The 20,550-nt window shown below is 47.1% G+C and overlaps 1 protein-coding gene across 1 annotated transcript in view; it reads left to right on the top strand.

Moving 5' to 3' along the window:
• Window positions 1-514: 514 nt before the first annotated feature.
• Window positions 515-20,550, top strand: part of pkdcca (protein kinase domain containing, cytoplasmic a) — a 20,990-nt gene continuing 954 nt past the window's right edge. The window contains exons 1-7 of the mRNA XM_027002589.2: window positions 515-1,615; window positions 10,316-10,438; window positions 13,139-13,413; window positions 13,647-13,726; window positions 14,219-14,326; window positions 19,361-19,534; window positions 20,335-20,550. The exon at window positions 20,335-20,550 is cut by the window's right edge and continues 954 nt beyond it. Of these exons, the coding sequence (XP_026858390.2) occupies window positions 869-1,615; window positions 10,316-10,438; window positions 13,139-13,413; window positions 13,647-13,726; window positions 14,219-14,326; window positions 19,361-19,534; window positions 20,335-20,420 (1,593 nt within the window). The 5' untranslated portion in view covers window positions 515-868 and the 3' untranslated portion in view covers window positions 20,421-20,550. The remainder of the gene's footprint in view (window positions 1,616-10,315; window positions 10,439-13,138; window positions 13,414-13,646; window positions 13,727-14,218; window positions 14,327-19,360; window positions 19,535-20,334) is intronic.

Here is a 20,550-nt window from a genome sequence, read left to right as displayed (position 1 = left end):
CTAAACAACTTATAGATCTACATTTTGCAACGCTATGTTAAAATATAATGCCTCACAGTGAAAATCCATAATGATGGACCTAATGGAAATAATCCGGTTTTCGTTTCTCTTTTTAGGCATATATAGCAAATATATTCCCATACGAATATCGGGGCATATGGCATGAATTCAGATTAGAGCTGTATGGCCGCTATCGTCAGTTTGGACAAGAACACATATCTAAATAAGGAAAGAACATTAATCCTAAATGGTATAGACACAGATACGGGCTCCTTATAATGCTACTTTTTATACGTACAGTTTTCAAGGAATCACTGGAACCGCCCTGCCGTTGGGTTGCTGTAATTCGTAACCGAGTCCTCCCTCACAATGCATGAAGGGTAATGTAGTTCGAGATGCGGATCCTCTGAAAGCATTCTAGTCATGCATGAGCTGAAGGCAGAACTACAAAGTTCACAGCTGCAGGGCCAAGTCAACTGTCAGTCACACTGACGTCAGATTTGTTTGAGTCGCTCAGAAGCACAGGCGGTAGGTTAGTGCGGGTGAGTGCGGAGACCCTCGCGAGTTGGGCGTAACGAGTCCAGGGGTCTCGAGTGCGCGGAGGCAAGTGTCACCGTAATCATTCTTAAATGGGGTGGATCTTACGTCTAGGCAGCGGCATTAATCATAACAGCAAGATGAAGACGTGAGAGCAGCGCCTTCCACATCCTTCGCACAATCTGCGTCCCCTTTTTGCGATCCTAAGAGCTTTTTACATTACACAATACAGCACCGAGCAGCTAGACTGCCTACAGCTGCGAGGCTGCTAGGCGGAGGCTGGAGAGGGAAACAAAGATATTTTTTGCTAGTATTAATAATCTCAAACAAGATGAAGCGCCGGAAGATTGTTGTGGCGGCAGGGTTTTGCCTATCCTTTTTTATCGGAACGCTGATGAATTTGCTATTCGTACCTGGATTCGAGCACCACGGCGAAAGGGCGCATCGCTACTACTACGAAAAACAGCAGCGCGTCGCGGACTCTTTCCAGTTTCACGTCGATAACTTTGCACCCGCAGCAACTGTCGCCGAGGCGAATCGTGAACCCACCGTCCCCGGCGGACTACAGGACCTCCAGACGCAGATACGAGAGAGATTAGACGAGGTTCTCCGGTATGGCCAACGACAGGCACGCTGGGTTGGTCCCGGAGATGCCGTGCGGCCACTGGAGCGAAGGAGACTCATGGATCTAGAACGGGCGAGCAGCTGGGATTCAAATAAAGGATCAGAGAAAAATGACAATAAACATGCGAACGCTCCAAGTCCGCTCTCTGCTGCAGAGGTTGCACCACCCAGATCGCCTAAGCATTTTACAAACGAACCGATGCTTGGCTGCAGTAGTATTGACAACGTGACCAACGTTCAGTACCTCGGGTCTGGCTACACAAAGGCTGTGTACAAGGCGGCTTTGAACAAGAGCTTTTCAGTAGCCCTGAAATCAGTGGATTTTGGAGGTCATGATATGGAGAATTGTGTTAAAAAATACGGATCGGCGAGTGACTGTTACAGGCTGGCATCCTTCAAAATTGTCAAAGAAATGACACTGATGGAGAGATTGCAACATCCAAATATTCTCAAGGTAATTGTATTATTACTGTTAATTTTTATATTCTTTAGTTAACTCAGAAATAGATTACAGGTTTTTTTGTCTATTATATCATATTTATTTTCCCGGCTGGAAATAAAATAATTTTAGTCACTGAGAACAAATACAAATTTACAGATTAAAAATAAATTAAGATTTGTGATCATGTGAAAAAGCAGCGGTGGTCCTAGTTTCGTCTAATAAAATGAACTAAACTCCTCAAATTGTGCTTGCGCTGATAACAGCGTTACAAATAATATCTTAGCTAAGTGCCGAATATGCATTCGTGGTGTGAATGTTTGCGCACAGCGTGTCAGAATTAACAGAAAAGGTTTATTCTAACACTTCGGGTTAATGTGTGTATTCAGCTACCGTGCATAATTAACGGTCTCTCAAATGACAGAGAAGAGGCTTATTTGTGGCACTAATAGTGGAGGCTATAGGTGAAGAACTGCAAATGACTTCTTAATAATCTATATTTTACAGTGTGTTTCCTTTGGACCATTGTGTGCGTCTGAAAACGAAGAGCACTTTATTGTTCTGTATTAGGACGATTTTTGTAGGCCGACATCGTCTGCTAGAGCCTTCACAGCATCACTTCGGCTTTGCGGAGTTTATCTTTTTTATTGGAGCGGCTTGCTCGTTAAATAAACTGTAATAAGTTGACAGAAATGAGGATGAAGTTTTCTACAGATGTTCTCGCATCTCTCTCGTTTCACCACTTCGTGCATAGATCTTTAGCTAATGCATGACCCGTAATCTTTGAATCGGGATAAACGTTAAACGTTTACGTGAACGTTATGGACTAATCCTTGTAATAGTCTAATAACAGAAATAACAGGATACACAAATTTTGGCCAGGAGTGGGTGTTTCCTTACACTATAGTTTGAAATACTAATACCTTTTTTTTGTCTTGGAATGGACAAGAAATTTTAGATACAGTCTGTGTCGTAACCCCCCCCCCCCCCCAAAAAAAAATTTTTCTAGTCCCCGCTGAAGGCACTGTCACGCATGACCTAACGGTTAACCAGTAACAACGACTTAAAGCGAACAAAGTGTCAGTCGACCAGAGGCGGCTACAGGCCTAAATTACTGCGATATCTTCACAGCATGGCATCAACGGGACAGGGGACCCCATTAAAATACCTACACAAAAGACATTCTAACGACAGCACTGAAGAGCATGGAAAAGAAAATTCTCCCTGGCGCAAACAGACTTGCATAACAAACAGTGTTCATACTTGACCAAAAATATACTGGAATAAAAAATTTTTTTGTTAGTCTACAGTCTTAAATTAAGTATTAATATTGCTGAAGTCTCACGTAAACAGTAGAGTAGTTGGTCAATGAATACAAGCATTTAGGCGATCTACTGTGTAGTTGGAAACGCGTGGTAAACTGTTATATTGTATGTGCTATAAAGTCGGAATAGTACTTCTGTTGAAAATCATGACAAATTTGTTCACTTCTAAATAAAGCACATCCGTCCGACATCTGTAATTAAAGCGGTCTCGAGTGTCTTTCTGTAATAAAACCGTTGCAAATCCTCGTCATGACACGTAGGCCGCACAGTTACCTAAGCCCCCGAGTAGCCTTTGAGCCTTAAAGTGGTTCTGTCATTTGCAGTCGTGTCCCAATTTGTTACTCAGTCCCTCATTTCTTTTAGTGTATCATTCATGTCGTTTTAATAATTCCGACATTCTTCAGCGACTATTTATAGACTAATGGACTATTGAATATTCACGTCATAAATGTATACTAACTTGAGTTAACACCCCTTTATATTGAATTGTTGGCGATACCAATATCTTTTTTCTTCGGTTTTTTTCGGTTATCGGGCACCATAGTGTAGATGTAGTTTTATATGTGCCTGGTAATATAAAGGTTTATTTTAGTCATACGTGATTACATGAATAACCGTGTTCAGATGGAACTGGGAAATTTTAATACTATCTGCCACACACCATTGGTGGTTTTATATTTTTAGTTTCTGGACATTCGAACTTAATATAGCAGCTTTAATTTTGAACTGACAGTTCCCACATGGTGGTTTGTACCAGTATGCAACTGCATGTCTTTACTTAAATTCATTCAATTGCAGCAGCTGAGGTTACAAATTAAATGATGTTAGCACTCTCTCTCTCTCTCTCTCTCTCTCTCTCTCTCTCTCTCTCTCTCTCTCTCTCTCTCTCTCGCTCTCTCGCTCTCTCTGTCTCTCTGTCTCTCTCTCTCACACACACACACACACACACAGAGAGAGAGAGAGAGAGAGAGAGAGACAGAGAGAGAAAGTGAGAGAGATACTGTGTAATTCAATGACAATATTGACTTTCACACATATATGGGAAATGATCATTCTTCTTACATACACAGACACTTTGTTTCACCCAACACACACACTCACACATACAAACAGCCATAAATATTAATCATTACTGACCAGCAGACGCGGCTGTGTATAAAGAGTCAAATTCTTTGTTTATCAGATTTAGCTTCAGTAAGCACATGGTTTGACTCCAGTGCCCGTCTCCTTCCAAAGGTTTCCTCCATGCAGGCCAGACTCTCTCAACATCCAAACAAGAGAGCAAAAATTTTCAAATCATACTTTGTCCATGAAGCAACTGTAGAAAGTGCATAATTAAACATAGACACTGATATTCCCAGTACGTGAGCATTAACAGAGACAGTGCTGGATCACAATTACTTCCCCAATCAGGCCCTGAGCGTTGGCTTTCGTTTGCCTTGGCAAGCACCGAATAAGACAAAAATATGCAGAGTGTATTTTGTAAGAGCGGGGGTGGGGGGTGGTGTGGTGCTGGTGGGGTCAGAGGTGAGACAATCTGATATGTTGGCTTGATTTAATCCAGGCAAGGGGTTCAATAAGAGGGCACGTAGCTGCGAAGCTGAGCCTTCTCTGCTGCCCGATGCCTCAGGGAAGTCTCATGGGCACACGTTCAGAAATAATGTGTCTGCTGGCGTTTGTGTGTGTGTGTGTGTGTGGGGGGGGGGGGGGGGGGGGGGTCAGACTGAGGGAAGGGTACACCTGTTGTATAAACAGGAACATGGGATCCAGGTATGGCCATGTGGGGTTGGGGGTGGAAATGGAAGTGGTGGCGTTGGATGGGGCGCGGGGAGGGGGGGGGGTCGAGGGGGTTAGCTGCCCTCTGCCTTGTTAGCACCAGCATGAGCAAGACGGATCGGTGCAGATCAGAGAGAGAGATAGCGACGAAGGTGACCAGGGCATGCTCGTCAAACCTTGTGTCTGCCGTCTTTTGAGTTCGTAGGTTTGAGGGCCAGATAAATGAACCTTGGTTGTGGTGTGCGCGAGTGAGTGTGTGAGGCATATCAGGCGGCGTGTGAAGGATTTCGAGTATGTCACTCAGGGGCCATGATTAGGGGTCTTGTAGTCAGATTATATTTATATTAGTATGTCATTTTGTTAGCCCCTCAGATCCTCAGACACACACACATTCAAACACACCCACATACACACATACACAAACTGACAGACGAGTAATCAGTAACCTGCTAGTGTTAATGTGAAAGCTAGATGTCGTGAACACGGAGGCCCCCAGGGTCATTTTTAGGAAGGGAGAGGGGGAGCAGGACCATGTCATGAGTTGGAGCCCTCGCTGTAATTAAACACGGGTTAACACTTTAACCTCCAACTTCCACAGGAAGGAAGCATACAGAAAGGGAAAAGTTGTAGAAATTCCCTATTTGTTTCATTTATCCTGGAATTCCATGTACAAAAAAAAAAAAATTAGATTCAATTCATTTTGTTCTGCTGAGACTCTTCTGTTCAGACTTGTTTTTGGCAAACAGTTATGACATTAGCCAAGATAAAAAGAATAATAAAAGCAGTGCAATTTTATTTAAATTTTTTATTTTTTCCCCCCTTAACACCTTTTAGATCTAATCCACAGTCTTATCGCTTTTCCACGTCTCAAACAATTTCCTTTCACGGTAAGCGAAGGCGTGCTGTGTCTGGCAGTGACGTGTCCTGATGATTAACGCTAATGGAACTACTCCGCAGTCATCAGGGTGTGCCGCAGGACGGTCCTGCAATGGCAGGTCCAGGACTGGAGGAAGGAAATGAGAGGAGCTCTGTCGAGGTCTGGCTCGCCCCCTACCCCCCAGCCCCCTACCCCCCAGCCCCCTACCCCCAGCCCTCTACCCCCCAGCCCCCTACCCCCCAGCCCCCTACCCCCCAGCCCTCTACCCCCCAGCCCCCTACCCCCCAGCCCCCTACCCCCCAGCCCTGGTGAGAGCACAGGGCTGACCGTGGCCCTGGCATGTGTCGGCTCTATATGCTCTGAGCACCACTGGCTATGGGGAGAGGCCCGGAGAATGTGGACCTCTATCTTGGCATCTACCGCTTGCCTGTGCATTCCCTCTTACACACACACCCACACACACCCTCAACCCCGCACTGACGTGCACACATACACACACACACACACACGCACACACCTATACACACACATACACACACCCACACACACACTCAACCCCACACTGACGCGCGCACACACACACACACACACACACACACACACACACACACACACACACACACACACACACACACACACACACACACACACACACACACACACACACACTTACACCCTGGAGGATCCCTATCATTTTCAATGGTTCAGTTCACAGCCCCTAATTCAGAAGTAGTTGGACACTATACAAATATTTGAGGGTGAGGAGATTTCATTTAGATGCTGTCATCAGAATGGTGTTTGCTTTACTGGAGTTTATTAACTGCTGTTTGTCCTAAAGAAGCTCCAATACTCATTATGAAGTGCTGAATATAAAGAACTAATAGAAGATAAATATGATGTGTTCATGTGAATTTTTTGTAAGCTCTGGCATACTTCCGCAACATTTTACGATTTTGTACTTTCTCTGTTAAACCACAGTAAGCCTCAGAGATATGAAGAATTATCCATCTAAAGAGTTAGAAATTACTCAGAAGCGTCCCCCCCAACGCACACTTGAATCTGATCTGAGCTCTCACCCTCTCCTATCTCAGCCAGTGGATCAGGACCCTGCTCGGGTTACTGAGGCCCTCTTGTTCTAGCGGACAGTTGTTTGTTCAGTGACCCTGAACCGCGGACGGCCGGCTGCAGTCACCCTGCCCTGTTATGTCTCTGCACAAACATTACCCTCTCCATGCCTGTTCTGATGCACTGCCAGGGTGCCTTCGTTAAAGGCGCCTGCGTGCCCGCCTCTGTGCCTGGGAGCGGGTGTGTGTTCATGAGCCGTCAGGCCTATTTGCAAATTAATAACACCTCGCACAGAAATGCTTTTGTATAGAGCCTGGAGCATTGGCCTGCAACCCGGATTGGCGCAGGGCAGTTGGGAAAATGTTTGCAGGTACGTGAACTGGAGCTGAGCGATTTTTCTCTAGTGCTGTAATTTGCTGTGGCGTAGTTATGCATGAAGCGAGTTTCTGGTTTGCTCGGTTCCGTGAAGCACCTCTAACACTTTAGCTAATTACCTTTTTGACTGTGCACTGGGGAGAGGGGCATATATAGTACTCAAAAAAAAAAAAAAATTTTTTTGTACTTGATTCAGACTGTACTGTAGTAGTGCTGTAGCGTTGTGTTGTGGTAGTGTTGTAACGTTGTGCTGTGGAAGTGCAGTAGCTTTGTGTTGTGGTAGTGTTGCAGCTTACCCCAACCTTGAGTGGGATGGCATGACACCTACCATGACTGCGTGTTTTTCTTCTTTGTTTCTATTAACATCACGGCACAATGCATCTACTTATGGCCTGAAAAGCCTCCAGCCTGATTCTACCAAAACAAAATAACAGCAGATAACATGGCATAGTTTGAGTGCTTTGGCTTTTCCAGAAAGCTATCATTTTTATGGTATATTCAGAATTGCCAGCCATTGATTGAAAAGAGTTCAAACTTTTCTGCTGATTACACCCCCTTTTCAGGAAGGAGTAAACTGCCACGAGAGATCTGCTTTAAGGTGAACACGAGTCTTTAGACCAGGGAAACGCCTTGAAAACATGCAACACTTTCACACTTAGCTCAAGTAGTTTACTAACTTGTTTATTCCAAGTCCTATACAGAGCCAAATAAAAACATGAATAAAACCAGGCTAAACATACTTAGAAGCCAGAGATAAATCCCAGGTGTTGTTTTTTTAATGATGCAAGACACTGGCTAGTTTTAAAGATTAAATCCAGTAAAGCTTTTGTTTGTGAATGTAGTTTCTCTACCAAAAATGTGAATCATTTTGATCATTTACATTTGATGACATTTACATTTACATCAGTTTTGGTAATGATCGTTACCAAAACTGATTGACATTTTTGGTAGAGATGACATGAAACCAAAGATATCTACGTAATTTATGTAATTTATGTAATTTATGTAAAGGTTTAGCATGGATAATTATTCCAGAGTGTTGAGACTATGAAATGAAAAAATAAATGCTCCACTTTAGAAAAATGTTTTCTTATGTTTTCGTGAAAGTGCAAGTACAATACTGCCAGTGGTTTTACAGCCGTGTTCCTGAAATGTTCTTGTATCTTAATCCACTGGTGTGAAAGCAGAGACAGAGCAGGGCTGGTGAGATGCAGTGGCAAATAGACAAGACAGGCAGGTTGACCTCTGAACCAGGGTCAGACAGCATGGCTCCGTGCCAGCCAGCAGACGGCCAACACTCCTTCATGTGCGGACTGTTATCTTACAGAAGGCAATGGAGTCACACACACACACACACACACACACACACACACACACACACACACACACACACGCACGCACACACACACACACACAGACACACACACACACACACACACACACACACACACACACACACGCACACACGCACACACACACACACACACACACACACACAGACAGCAAGTCTCAAGAATTCTTGCATGTTAAGAATGCAAATAAACATGCACACACAGTGCTTAGATGAAGCATTCTGATTAGAGTCATTAGAGATTGTCTAATCTCAGATAGCGTGTGCTTTCTGGCCAGGCCCTAGGAAAGCTTCCTGAGATGATCTGCATCTCCCCTCTTCTTCTTCACCCCTCATCTGCCTGCTAACATGGCTACGGGATCAGATGATGCCTATTCCAGGTCTACATTGGTGTCAAAACCTGCCTGACGTCTGAGTAAAGTTAGATACTACCCAGACCGATGCTGCTCCTGTGCTTGTTATACAGACCAGCTGAAGCGGAGGGCATGTGTGTTTTCAACAAGAAATGTGTATTCTACACCTGTGTTTCCAGATGGGGGCACTCTTCTTCTTGTGCCAGGTGTTGGGTGTTGGGGTAGTCTCAGCGCAGGGCTGTGACCTCTCAACCTGTATGGCTGGCACATGCAGTATCACCTAAGTCTTTCCCCTCTGCTAAAAACATGTCCTTCCTCTGTCTCTCTGTGTTTGTGTGTGTGTGTTTGTGTATTGACCTTGCTAAGCAACACTATGATGCATGGCAGTGGTAATGTTTAGCATCTCGGCTATTGTATCATATGGAAGTCACGGCAGACATTGTATGACTGACCTATCCACATTTAGAGTAGAATGAACCCTGGAATAGATGTGTTTGCATTCTGTTTGCATGTGTCGTTATGATTGCTGGAATAGTGTGGACTCATTAGCCTTATAAGAAAGTAAAAAGTACTTGTTCTATCTTAAAATAAATCTTACACACACACACACACACACACACACACACACACACACACACACACACACACACACGCACACACACACGCGCACACACACACACACACACACACACACACACACGCACACACACACACACACGCACACACACACACAACACCCTCACACACATTCATATTTTTTTTCAGTCCTACACACAATAATGATTCACAATAATGAGTCACATGCTATAGAGTCCTTCGTGCTCAAATAGGATTTTAGGGAGTTTGATTACAGCTCAAGTGAACTTAGCCCAGTAAAGAGTGAGAGGAGAGAGAGTCTGTGGGCCTGCCTCGGAGCGGACGGTTGTGCCCGCCCCTCTTTGTTCGCGCAGACTGCGGCGGCAGTGCGAGCCCGTCACACTGCCCTGGGGTGTTTTCCTTCCAGATGAAATTTCATGCTGTTTAATTTTAACTAGCTTCTTTGGCTCAAATTAGCTTAAGAAAATGTTTCTGTAAGCAAAGCGCCAGATTCAGTTGTGAACGCGGCAGTATGAAGGGTAAAAGCCCCTTTGGTTAAAGTGGAGCTCAGAGCTTTCTCCTACTAGGACAAACCCACAAAGTCCAGTTTCCTAATTGTGTCTGGTGTTTCACCCTGCTGTAGTAGCTAATAGGGTGTGTGTGTGTGTGTGTGTGTGTGTGTTTCAACCCTATACAGAATGGTAAACTGACTGTAAAACAAAGTGCTGATTTACTTTTATCTCTAACCTGATACTCCACTCCCCTCATCTGCCCTCTCTAGTGAGACACACACACACACACACACACACACACACACACACACACACACACACACACACACACACAAATCTTCCTGAGTCAAAACAGTGAAATTCTACACAGTACCGTTATCTAGGCAGTCTGGGCTGAGTGACTGGTGGTCTAAGAGCTCTCTGTGGCTCTCTCTCTCTCTCTCTCTCTCTCTCTCTCTCTCTCTCTCTCTCTCTCTCTCTCTCTCTCTCTATCTCTCTTCCACAGCTGTATGGTTACTGTAACCAGGACAGCAATGACATCAAGGACACGGTGACAGCCATCACGGAGCTGGGTAGCCCCCTGGAGATGATCCAGCTCCTGCAGACGCCCTGGGAGGAGCGGTTCCGGGTGAGTGAGCGTCTGCGTCTGACAGATATCTCATTTCATCTGTCTGTCTGACTGCTGAAGGGTTGAAGGGTGGAGCCAGCTTCCACTGTACATAACAACAACAACACTACCACAAAAGACCTGTGGTCAGATACACATGTAACCAGAGTAAAAAACCCATGCAAAATCAAGTCTATACTGTGTAATGGTTGATGATGTTTGTAGACAAACTGGAAATTGATATGCGGTGCTATGAAAAAGAGCTGACGAGTGAGAGAGAGAGAGAATATAGCGCATGCCGCGCTTCTTTTTGGCCCAGCTAATCAGGCTGCAGGATAAGGGGCGGGGCTTGCGGGGCTCGGGTGGGCTGGGACTCAGACAGCACTGGTCAGCCTACTGCCACTTCCTGTCTCTGCTGACCGGAGCAGCACCGCCATTGCCCGGCTGACCCTGCTAATCGCTGTCACCATGGCAACCCGTGGTAATTGTTTCTTATTACTTCCTTTGGCCCAAGCAGTTTGCACTCGGCGAGGAAGGATCCATTGTGTAGCCCGAGGGTCATGGCGCAGCTGCCGTCATTCTGCAGCAGAGCGAGTGTGTGAAAGCTCCTGCTCGGTGTGTCTGACTCAGGACGGGGGCCGCGAGGGCAATGAACGTGTTTTGGAATCAGATTTAAAAAAAGATTTACGTAGGCCTAAATGAATGTGTATACTGTGGATCTGTATATGCATTTATTCACACAGACATGCAAGCGCATTCCCACAAGAGCATGTCACCTCATCTGTCCTTTACTGTCTCACACACACACACACACACACACACGGAGACATCGACCCGTGGTAAAAGCACGCTGTGAACATTTCCATGTACTCCTGCAGACTACACTGCATTCATTTACATGTCATCACGGCGATGTACAACTCAGCACAACGATTCGTAACGCAGCTCGGTGCAGACTTGTCTGCCCATCAACACTCAGACTGCTTTTCAAGCTTGTGAATGGCTTCGCATTGCCACTCCTAATGGGCTTCCACTGAAGGTCTGATGTGGGACGTTTACGTAGGTCCGCCACACCACATACTGTGGGATTCTGGGAAATTTATTAGCCAGGGCAAGTGAATTTCCAGCTGGGCACCAGTGAAGGCCGTTGGAGAAAATTAAATAAATTTCTTCTTTGACTTCGGTGCCCATGAAAACCAGCTGTGACGTTAGTAATTTTTCACGGGCTCTTGAAAAGAATTTTGCACAACTTTTTCCTACTGTTTTTTCCGTGACTGATTTCCTCCTGTCTTTTTGTGACTTAGTTTTTAAATAAAAATTGGTTAATAAAAGACAGTTTATTATTAATACATAAATTCATTAATTCATTTTTTTAAAAACTAATAATAAGTTTAAAAAAAATAACTTTCATCTAAACAAATAGAAAGGTCAGAATAACAAAATGCGGAGTGCTGAATTTTTGAAACATTGAAAACTGAACTCTATTTATAACTCTATATGTTCTGTTGACTGTGTCTTTAAATTCTTTGCTTGCTTTTATGGACCTTCACTGCTGTGCTTCCCACCTCTCTGCTTTATCTGAACTTCAGTCATCATGCCGAAAATAATGTTCCACTCACTCGAGTCGTTTTGGTGATCTGTGCCATTTCTTAAGTGTGCATTCACTTTGTTGAGATGTCCATTTTTTTTTATTTTCCTTTTTCCCCAGAAGGTTCTAGCCGGCCAGGTGCACCCCGACTGAAGGGCTACATTCACTGCAATGCTTCCGCATCATAAAAACAAGCTGTTCTGAAGAGGCCGGCTAGCAAATGGCTCATATATGTGTGGAGCCATTTCCCACGTGGCACGTGGTCAGAGGCTTTCGTAGGCTAGCCTGCTTAACCCTCCCCCTGGCACAAATACACGTGGGCACCTCACCAGTGGAGTATAGATCCGCAAACAAACCGATTCGTTTTGTGCACTTACGTCGAACGCACATCTCTTCTGCATGTGCTGTGCAGGAATCTCAGAATGTTCATGAATGTCTCTTGTAATGGCGTGAGGATCAACACTACAGACTGCGCTGTTGTCTGTTAGGTTAGGTCGGTTTCCTCCCCCTGCACGTCTGCCTAACCGTTGCTACATCAAAGCAAGAAGAAGAAAACAACTGCAGACACACAGACACCCACAGTGCACTGGGCAGGGGCTGACCTTTCCCAGTGTCTCCTAATCCTGAGTACATTAAAAACAGCTTTTGTCTGCTATGAAAAGCAGGAACTGTGCCAGCCCCTCCTTCCTGCTCGCTCTGCTTTCACTGCTTCTGTGGCAGTGGGTTTGTGTACACGCAGGGTCTCTTCACCAAGACCACTGACCTTCTGCTGGGCCCAGCCTGACCCCTAATACCCTCATACACAATAAGAGTGCTAATCCTCAGTGTACACACACACACACACACACACACACACACACACACACACACTGAAGTGGTCCTTTAAGCAATTAAGTGTTGACTGTGGTGGAGGTGTTGCTCCCAGATACCCACAATGCCACGCATATCGCCTTGTGCGACGCGCTTCTTCTGGATGGTTGCTAACCAAAAACAAGGCAGAGGTTTTTCACGCCGTAGGTGAATAGATCTGCCAAACGAGTCGCCCCCAACGCAGACTGCTGCTAATCCTCCGTCCTGCCGCACGGGAGCATTTCTCACACTTTACCCCCTGCTCCGGTTGCCCTGTCCTGCAGATCTGTCTGAGCCTTGGCCGGCTGCTGCACTACCTGGCCCATTCCCCGCTGGGCTCCCTCACCCTGCTCGACTTCAGGCCGCGCCAGTTTGTGCTGGTGGGCGGCGAGCTGAAGGTGACTGACCTGGACGACGCCAGCGTAGAGGAGACGCCGTGCTCACCCGCCACACCGGCCAACTGCCTCCTGGAGTTTCCGGCGCGCAACTTCACCCTCCCGTGCAGCAGGGGACGCTGCCAGGGCATCAACGAGAAGAGGAACTTGTACAATGCCTACAGGTGAGCCACAAGCACGGACTTGGAGTGAGAGGTGAATCAGGGCAGCTGTTTGTTGCCTTAGTCCGGTATAAAAGTAATAAATAAAATAAAAATGAATGCTTTATAATATTTCTACTACCAGTCATGATGGAGATCCTATTGACAGGCCAGAGGCAGCTACAGTGAATATTTGCAGTTATCCATCTAGCACCCAAACCCTTGTTATTCTCTTGGTCTTCTTTGCTTGTATCCAGGTTCTTCTTTACCTACCTGCTGCCCCACAGTGCTCCCCTTGCCTTGAGGCCACTTCTCGACAGGATCGTCAACTCCACAGGTCAGCGTGCTCTCTCTCGCGCTTGTCGGCGGCTGGGGGCCAAGGCCCGAAACCGCACGCAGCTTGCGCTCATCCTCCTCTCCCTCAGATTCGGGTTCATAGTAGTGCTGTCTCTCCTTTCCAGCATTCTGTGTTTCTCTTGCTTGATCGCCGCCCGGCTGCTTTGTGTGTGTTTCCTATCGTCGTGTTCATCAGGGTGATGGCATGTCGAATAGCATTTGAACCCTGCTACTCATGGGCACAGCAGGCCATGGAGGTGCGGGAGGATAGTGTGGGTGGGCTAAGCACTGATGTGATCTCTCTGTTTCCTTGTGTACCAGTGAAGCTCAAAGCCGTCACTCTCTAATGTAGGCGGGTGGTGCCGAATGCACAGGACTGGGCTTCACTGGGCAGAAACCGAATCAGTCAGGGATGGCAGACTGATAGCAATCTGATTGTTGACTATGTGTATGTGTGTGTGTGTGTGTGTGTGTGTTTGTGTTTGTGTTTTAGGGGAGCTGCTCTGGAGTACAGATGAGACCCTCACTCACCTTGAGAAGGTGTTAGAGATATACAGGAATGGACATTACCTCACAAATAACACTCAAACATATAAAACAGGTAAGTGAGACACACACACACACACACACACACACACACACGTACATCTTAATGCCTTTATTTGGATCAGGACAATGGCTGAAGACCACAATCCACTTTATTCTAAGAGTGCCGCAGTAACACCAAAAAATAGGCAATGTAAATAAAAACAGGCAATGTAAATAAACAGCCTGGTAGATAAGCAAAGCACCATCCTCAGACAGAGACTCTGCTTTATCTGCTCAGTCCTCTGCCACGTTTCTGCCACTACCCTGCCACTTGCATCGCCCACTCAGATGAAACCTGCCATAAACATGCAGAAGGGAGTTAGTCTTGCAGAGAGAGTTGTCTGCTTTTTATCGGCTTTCTCTCCGTGCCCTGGGGTTCAGTAGTACAGCAGATCAGGGTGCTCCATGTCTGACTTGTCTCCCATGTGCTCACTCTGTGATGAACTGTTTAAAGCGATCTTCCGCCGTGGGACCCCCCCCCCCCCCCCTCCGTACCCCGCCTGTGATGGTTGAGCTGTGCGAGACTCACGGTACGGTTCTGTAACCCACTCGTCCTGCTCCTCTCGGATTGCTTCAGCCCTGTGACTTTCAGCACAAATCTATATCCTAACTTTTGGACTTTGCCAGAGGATTCGTATAATTGGCTGAGCAGGTTCATAGGAAGCACACAGAGAGAGAGAGAAAGGGACTGGAGTACTGTGTGTGTGTGTGTGTGGGTGTGTGTGTGTGTGTGTGTGTGTGTGTGTGTGTGTGTGTGTGTGTGTATGTGTGTGATGGTGCATAAAAAGTGGGGAGTGTTCTGATGTACTTGGGATGAGATTAACAATTACATACTGGTTTATATACTGGTGAGAAAGGAGGCCAGACAGGGTTCAGACTGGTTCTTTTTTATTTGGCTGGACTGCTTCTTGAGGCCCCAGGCGAAACACAGCTGCACTGCTTCCTCTGTCTCTCGCTTCCTCGTTTGTTTCTCGGTCACTTAACCTCCATTTGTCCCCTTTCTCTTCTCTGGCCCACTCGCGTTTGCATTTACTCTGCTCAAGTGCTTTCTTTTTTCACTCTCTCCTCCTCTCTCTTCCCCTAACTCCCTCTCTCGCTCTCTCCTGTCTCCTCTCCTCGCTCCACTGGCTGTCTGAAGCAGGGAGGGCAGGCGGCCGTTGACTGATGAGTGCATTACAAATGAATGCTCACAGCCTGGAGTGTTAACTCTTTCCCCTCACGCCTCTTCATCTCACACCAGATGGCCTTCGACACTGTGCTACTGTAGCAAGCATGTGCACTTTTTTTGTGTGCAGAATGCCTGCTTTTATTCTCTTTTATTCACTTCTGCAATATGTATCATTTGCTGTGTGATGGGAGTGGGTGCAGTTCTGTGTGTACAGCAGGGTCCAGTGAGCATGTCTCTGTGGAAAGGTCTCGTAAAGCTGAACTGTCAGTGTTCACAGTGATGAGGGAGCTTTTCCCTAGCAGAGCGCACAGCTGCGTGAGCCTTTGGGAAAGTGGTGATCAGCGAGTCCCCCCAACTGCCCCCCAGTCCCATCTCTCGGCATAACCCCCCCCCCCCCCCCAACACACTGACGGACTCGGCGGCTTAGTGAAAGCGAGAGCTCCATAAAGCATTCATTAGGCCCATAAAGAAGCTAATAGTTGGTGTTATTTACCGCCGGCCGAGGCTTCCCTGGTCCTTCGGGGAATTTGGGGGGTGGGAGATTGAGGGTGTGGTGTGGGGACCCTCCTCTTTAATTACAACAGACTCCACTCCAGACGTTAAATTCAGCAGAGGCAGAGGGTCCTTCCCCCTCCCCCTCAAAAGTGATCCTTCTCTTTAAATGGACAAGCGGAGCACCAAGTAAATCAACTAGCTGCTCGCCACCCATCCACCCATGCCCCCAGAGATAGAGAGAGAGAGAGCGAGAGAGAGAGAGAGAGAGAGAGAGAGAGAGAGAGAGAGAGAGGGAGAGAGAGAGAGAGAGAGAGAGAGAGAGAGAGAGCGAGAGAGAGAGAGAGAGAGGATCAGTGATTCATGGTTCATCTGTTGTGAGGCTTGCAGTAATAGGGGGCCACTCTCCTCTTGTCAGTTCTGCTGTCACAGTGTTGTGAAGCTGAACGTACAGACCAGTCTGGGGATGGCACTTCACTAGCATGCCCAACAAACACACACCCCCGAGAGTCTGCACAGAGACACACCCCCGAGAGTCTGCACAGAGACACACCCCCGAGAGTCTGCACAGAGGCACAACCCCAAGAGTCTGCACAGAGGCACAACCCCGAGAGTCTGGACAGAGACAAACCCCCGAGAGTCTGCACAGAGACAAACCTGATATACACAACAGAATGATTTATTTTCACAAATAGCTTCCCTTGGGAAAGGAATATTTGACAATAATTGTTCTACAGACTATAAATACATATCATTTGGAAAAATGTATCATGCCAGGATTTGCAGGGTTGTAGCTTGAGGTACTGTTGGGTATAATGACAGACCTGGCCAACACATGCGTGAGATAAGACCTGGCGAAGGCATGCGTGAGATCAGACCTGGCCGTTAGCACAGAGCGAAAGAGCCTTAAATTCCGTCATGACCTGCGGAACGTGCCCACGCTTTGGGCTCATGATGAGAACGGAGCTGCTTACTTTGTGTTGAACTGGCAACCAAAGTGATGATCACTGCTTTTTGTTTCCCAGGAGAAATGCATGGCATGTGAAAAATTTGAGCTTAATATGTACAATTTGTATAAATTGTACTTTAATTACTCTAAAGAGGACGTTTTATCTATTAGTTTTTTTTTTCATATGTTCAATAGAAATACTGTATACTGTACATATACCATACTGTATATGGCAAGTTTCTGTATTAGGTATAGTAAGTATCAAGTCGCATAAAAAAGACATTGCTTTGCCCTTCCTATTAGCCACTACTGAGAATACAGCCTTGCTGCGCCAAGAAGCAGACAGCATTTGTATTTAAGCATAAAAAGCAATGATTTAATACAGCATCCAGCCATTAAGAGTCGGCCTTCATGGCCAGTCTAATGTGAGCCTTGGCCATGTTACAGAGGGCTGTTTCTTGGTCATTCATCCTTGTTTGGTCTTCTCCCTTGGTTGTTGTTGCAGAACATGGCAAATGTTTCCCCCCTGGTCAGGAAGCGAACAGAAAATGATTATCCTTGAGACCACTGCCTAATCTTTCTCCGCATTATTGCTTTGACAAATGCCACCTTACGTCCGGTGTGTCCATCACTGTGGGCTCTGGACAGATCCCTGAGCTGGGAAATGACAGAATGAAGATCAGACTGAAATCATCAGGCATGGTGTTGGTTGAGTAGAGTGGTGTTTGTTTGGTAGAGTGGTGTTGGTTGAGTAGAGTGGTGTTTGTTTGGTAGAGTGGTGTTGGTTGAGTAGAGTGGTGTTTGTTTGGTAGAGTGGTGTTGGTTGTGTAGAGGTGTGGTGTTGGTTGTGTAGAGTGGTGTTGGTTGTGTAGAGAGGCGTTGGTTGTGTAGAGTGGTGTTGGTTGTGTAGAGTTGTGTTGGTTGTGTATAGAGGCGTTGGTTGGGTAGAGTGGTGTTGGTTGTGTAGAGAGGCATTGGTTGTGTAGAGTGGTGTTGGTTGTGTAGAGTGGTGTTGGTTGTGTAGAGTGGTGTTGGTTGTGTAGAGAGGCGTTGGTTGTGTAGAGTGGTGTTGGTTGTGTAGAGGTGTGGTGTTGTGTGTGTAGAGAGGCGTTGGTTGTGTAGAGGTGTGGTGTTGTGTGTGTAGAGAGGTGTTGGTTGTGTAGAGAGGTGTTGATTGTGTAGAGGTGTGGTGTTGGTTGTGTAGAGTGATGTTGGTTGTGTAGAGAGGTGTTGGTTGTGTAGAGTGGTGTTGTGTGTGTAGAGGTGTGGTGTTGTGTGTGTAGAGAGGCGTTGGTTGTGTAGAGTGGTGTTGGTTGTGTAGAGTAGTGTTGGTTGTGTAGAGTGGTGTTGGTTGTGTAGAGGTGTGGTGTTGTGTGTGTAGAGAGGTGTTGGTTGTGTAGAGTGGTGTTGGTTGTGTAGAGAGGTGTTGGTTGTGTAGAGTGGTGTTGGTTGTGTAGAGGTGTGGTGTTGTGTGTGTAGAGAGGTGTTGGTTGTGTAGAGTGGTGTTGGTTGTGTAGAGAGGTGTTGGTTGTGTAGAGTAGTGTTGGTTGTGTAGAGTGGTGTTGGTTGTGCAGAGGTGTGGTGTTGTGTGTGTAGAGAGGTGTTGGTTGTGTAGAGTGGTGTTGGTTGTGTAGAGGTGTGGTGTTGTGTGTGTAGAGAGGTGTTGGTTGTGTAGAGTGGTGTTGGTTGTGTAGAGAGGTGTTGGTTGTGTAGAGAGGCGTTGGTTGTGTAGAGTGGTGTTGGTTGTGTAGAGAGGTGTTGGTTGTGTAGAAGCATAGTGTTGGTAGTGTAGAGACACTGCGCTGGTTGTACAGAAGCGTGGTCTAAGTGTGAGAGGGAAACACTATAGATTATAAGCACAGAGGGAGAGCGTGTGGGGGGTATGAGAGGACTGATGCTAGTGGGGCTTTCTGTAGGAAACCATCTTCACGTCTCTTTATCTGAATCATTCTTTCTTTCATTCTTTCCCTCTTTATCTGATTCCCTCCCATTCTCAGTCTGCCTGTGGCTGCGGTTGCCTAGAGACAGAGGCTTGCATTGTGACTGGGGTCACCATGAATGGCGTTTACACTGTGTGTGTGTGTGTGTGTGTGTGTGTGTGTGTGTGTGTGTGTGAATGAGTGAGTAGACACATGTTCAGCACAGACCAACAGCAGGCACAAGACACTGCTTCTGTCAGGGAACAACTCAGCCCTCTTGTGTTCACACAATGAGAGCTTGTCCTGAACCACCCCTTGATGTGCACACACAAAACACTCACGCACGCTCACACACATCAACGTGCATGCAGACACACACACACACACACACACACATGCACTTACACACACTTACACATTTTTGTGGCATATACAAGTCCATTCTGAATTTGATTCCGTTCTTCAACTTTTTTGTTTTGTTTGTCTCTCCTTTTGTCTGATGTGCTGATTCTCTTGTAGAGTATAAACGGGTGGCGGATGCCTCAATAGCTGGAGAGAACTACCGCTGCTGGCCGTCCTATCAGCACGACGGATGCATGCTGTCTGTCTATAACATCCACGAGGCCATTGGTGTATGCGACAGCCACGCCCAGTGCAGAGCTTTTGTCCTGACCAATCAGAGCACATGGACAGGTGAGGATCTCGGCGTGCACACACCCGTTTTCCTTAGGGGCAACGGCTGCATCTCAGCCCACCAGTCACGCAGATGTGGAAGCCCTGAGTAGGAGTCGCTGTAGCGAGTGCAACCGTTGGCGAGAATGCGTGTGAGCCGGTGGGCCTATCAGGAAAGGCTCTGTGCTGACAGACAGCCTCCTGATCAAACGGTGCTCTGGCTGCCAGTCCCGCCTCATCCCTGCGCTCGTCTTTCATCACTCGCTGCCTCCCGCACCCCTCTCTACTCCCCCTCTGAGCGGCGTCCAGGCACTTCATTAAAGCACAGCCTGAAAGGAGCACCTCAGCCCCCGATGGCTAATCTTCACCAAAGCAGCCTTGAGCATACCACTCTCGCATTCCTCCTCTCCTCTTCCCCGCTTGCTCCCTCTCTCTCCCTCTCTCTCCCTCTCTCTCCCTTTCTCTCCCTCTCTCTCCCGGTCTTTCTCTTCTTCTTGACATTTGCCTCTTCCTCTCTCTCCCTCCTCCGCGCCTTCCCAGCTGTCTTTCTGAGTAGGCCTCGGTTTCTTTCGTCCACCTCGCCGTTCTCTCGCGCTCTCTCGTCCTCCACCTTTGTCCTCGTGCTCTCTCTCTCTCTCTCTCCCTCTCTCCACCCGAGACCGCCACGTCCTTCCCTTCTTGCTCATCTCCCACATCCCTCCCGTGTGGCAGCCATTCCTTTTCTTTTTCGGAAGTCTCGTTTATGCAGGAATGTTCCCGTCAGGTCAGCCCCCCCCCCCCCCCCCCCCCCCCCAGGGTGACCCCCTGCCTCCTCTCCGCAGGTCACCAACTTGTTCTCTTCAAGACGGGCGCAGCCGGGATGAGTGCGGCTAATGGGAAGCTGACGTACATCAGGCTGGCCAGCTGAGAGACGGAGAGAGGGACCGTAAGGAAGAGAGATGGAGAGGAAGATACGAGTAGACCCACATCTCCCACACCTCCGTCTCCCCCCCTTCATGGTCCTCCTCCACGAGGGAATGGGGTGGGGGGTTGGCACT

Source organism: Electrophorus electricus, chromosome 11, assembly GCF_013358815.1.
Source record: "Electrophorus electricus isolate fEleEle1 chromosome 11, fEleEle1.pri, whole genome shotgun sequence".
NCBI classification, from domain to species: Eukaryota; Metazoa; Chordata; class Actinopteri; order Gymnotiformes; family Gymnotidae; genus Electrophorus; species Electrophorus electricus.
The sequence above is the reverse complement of the archived record's forward strand: the minus strand, read 5'-3'. Positions and strand labels throughout refer to the sequence as shown.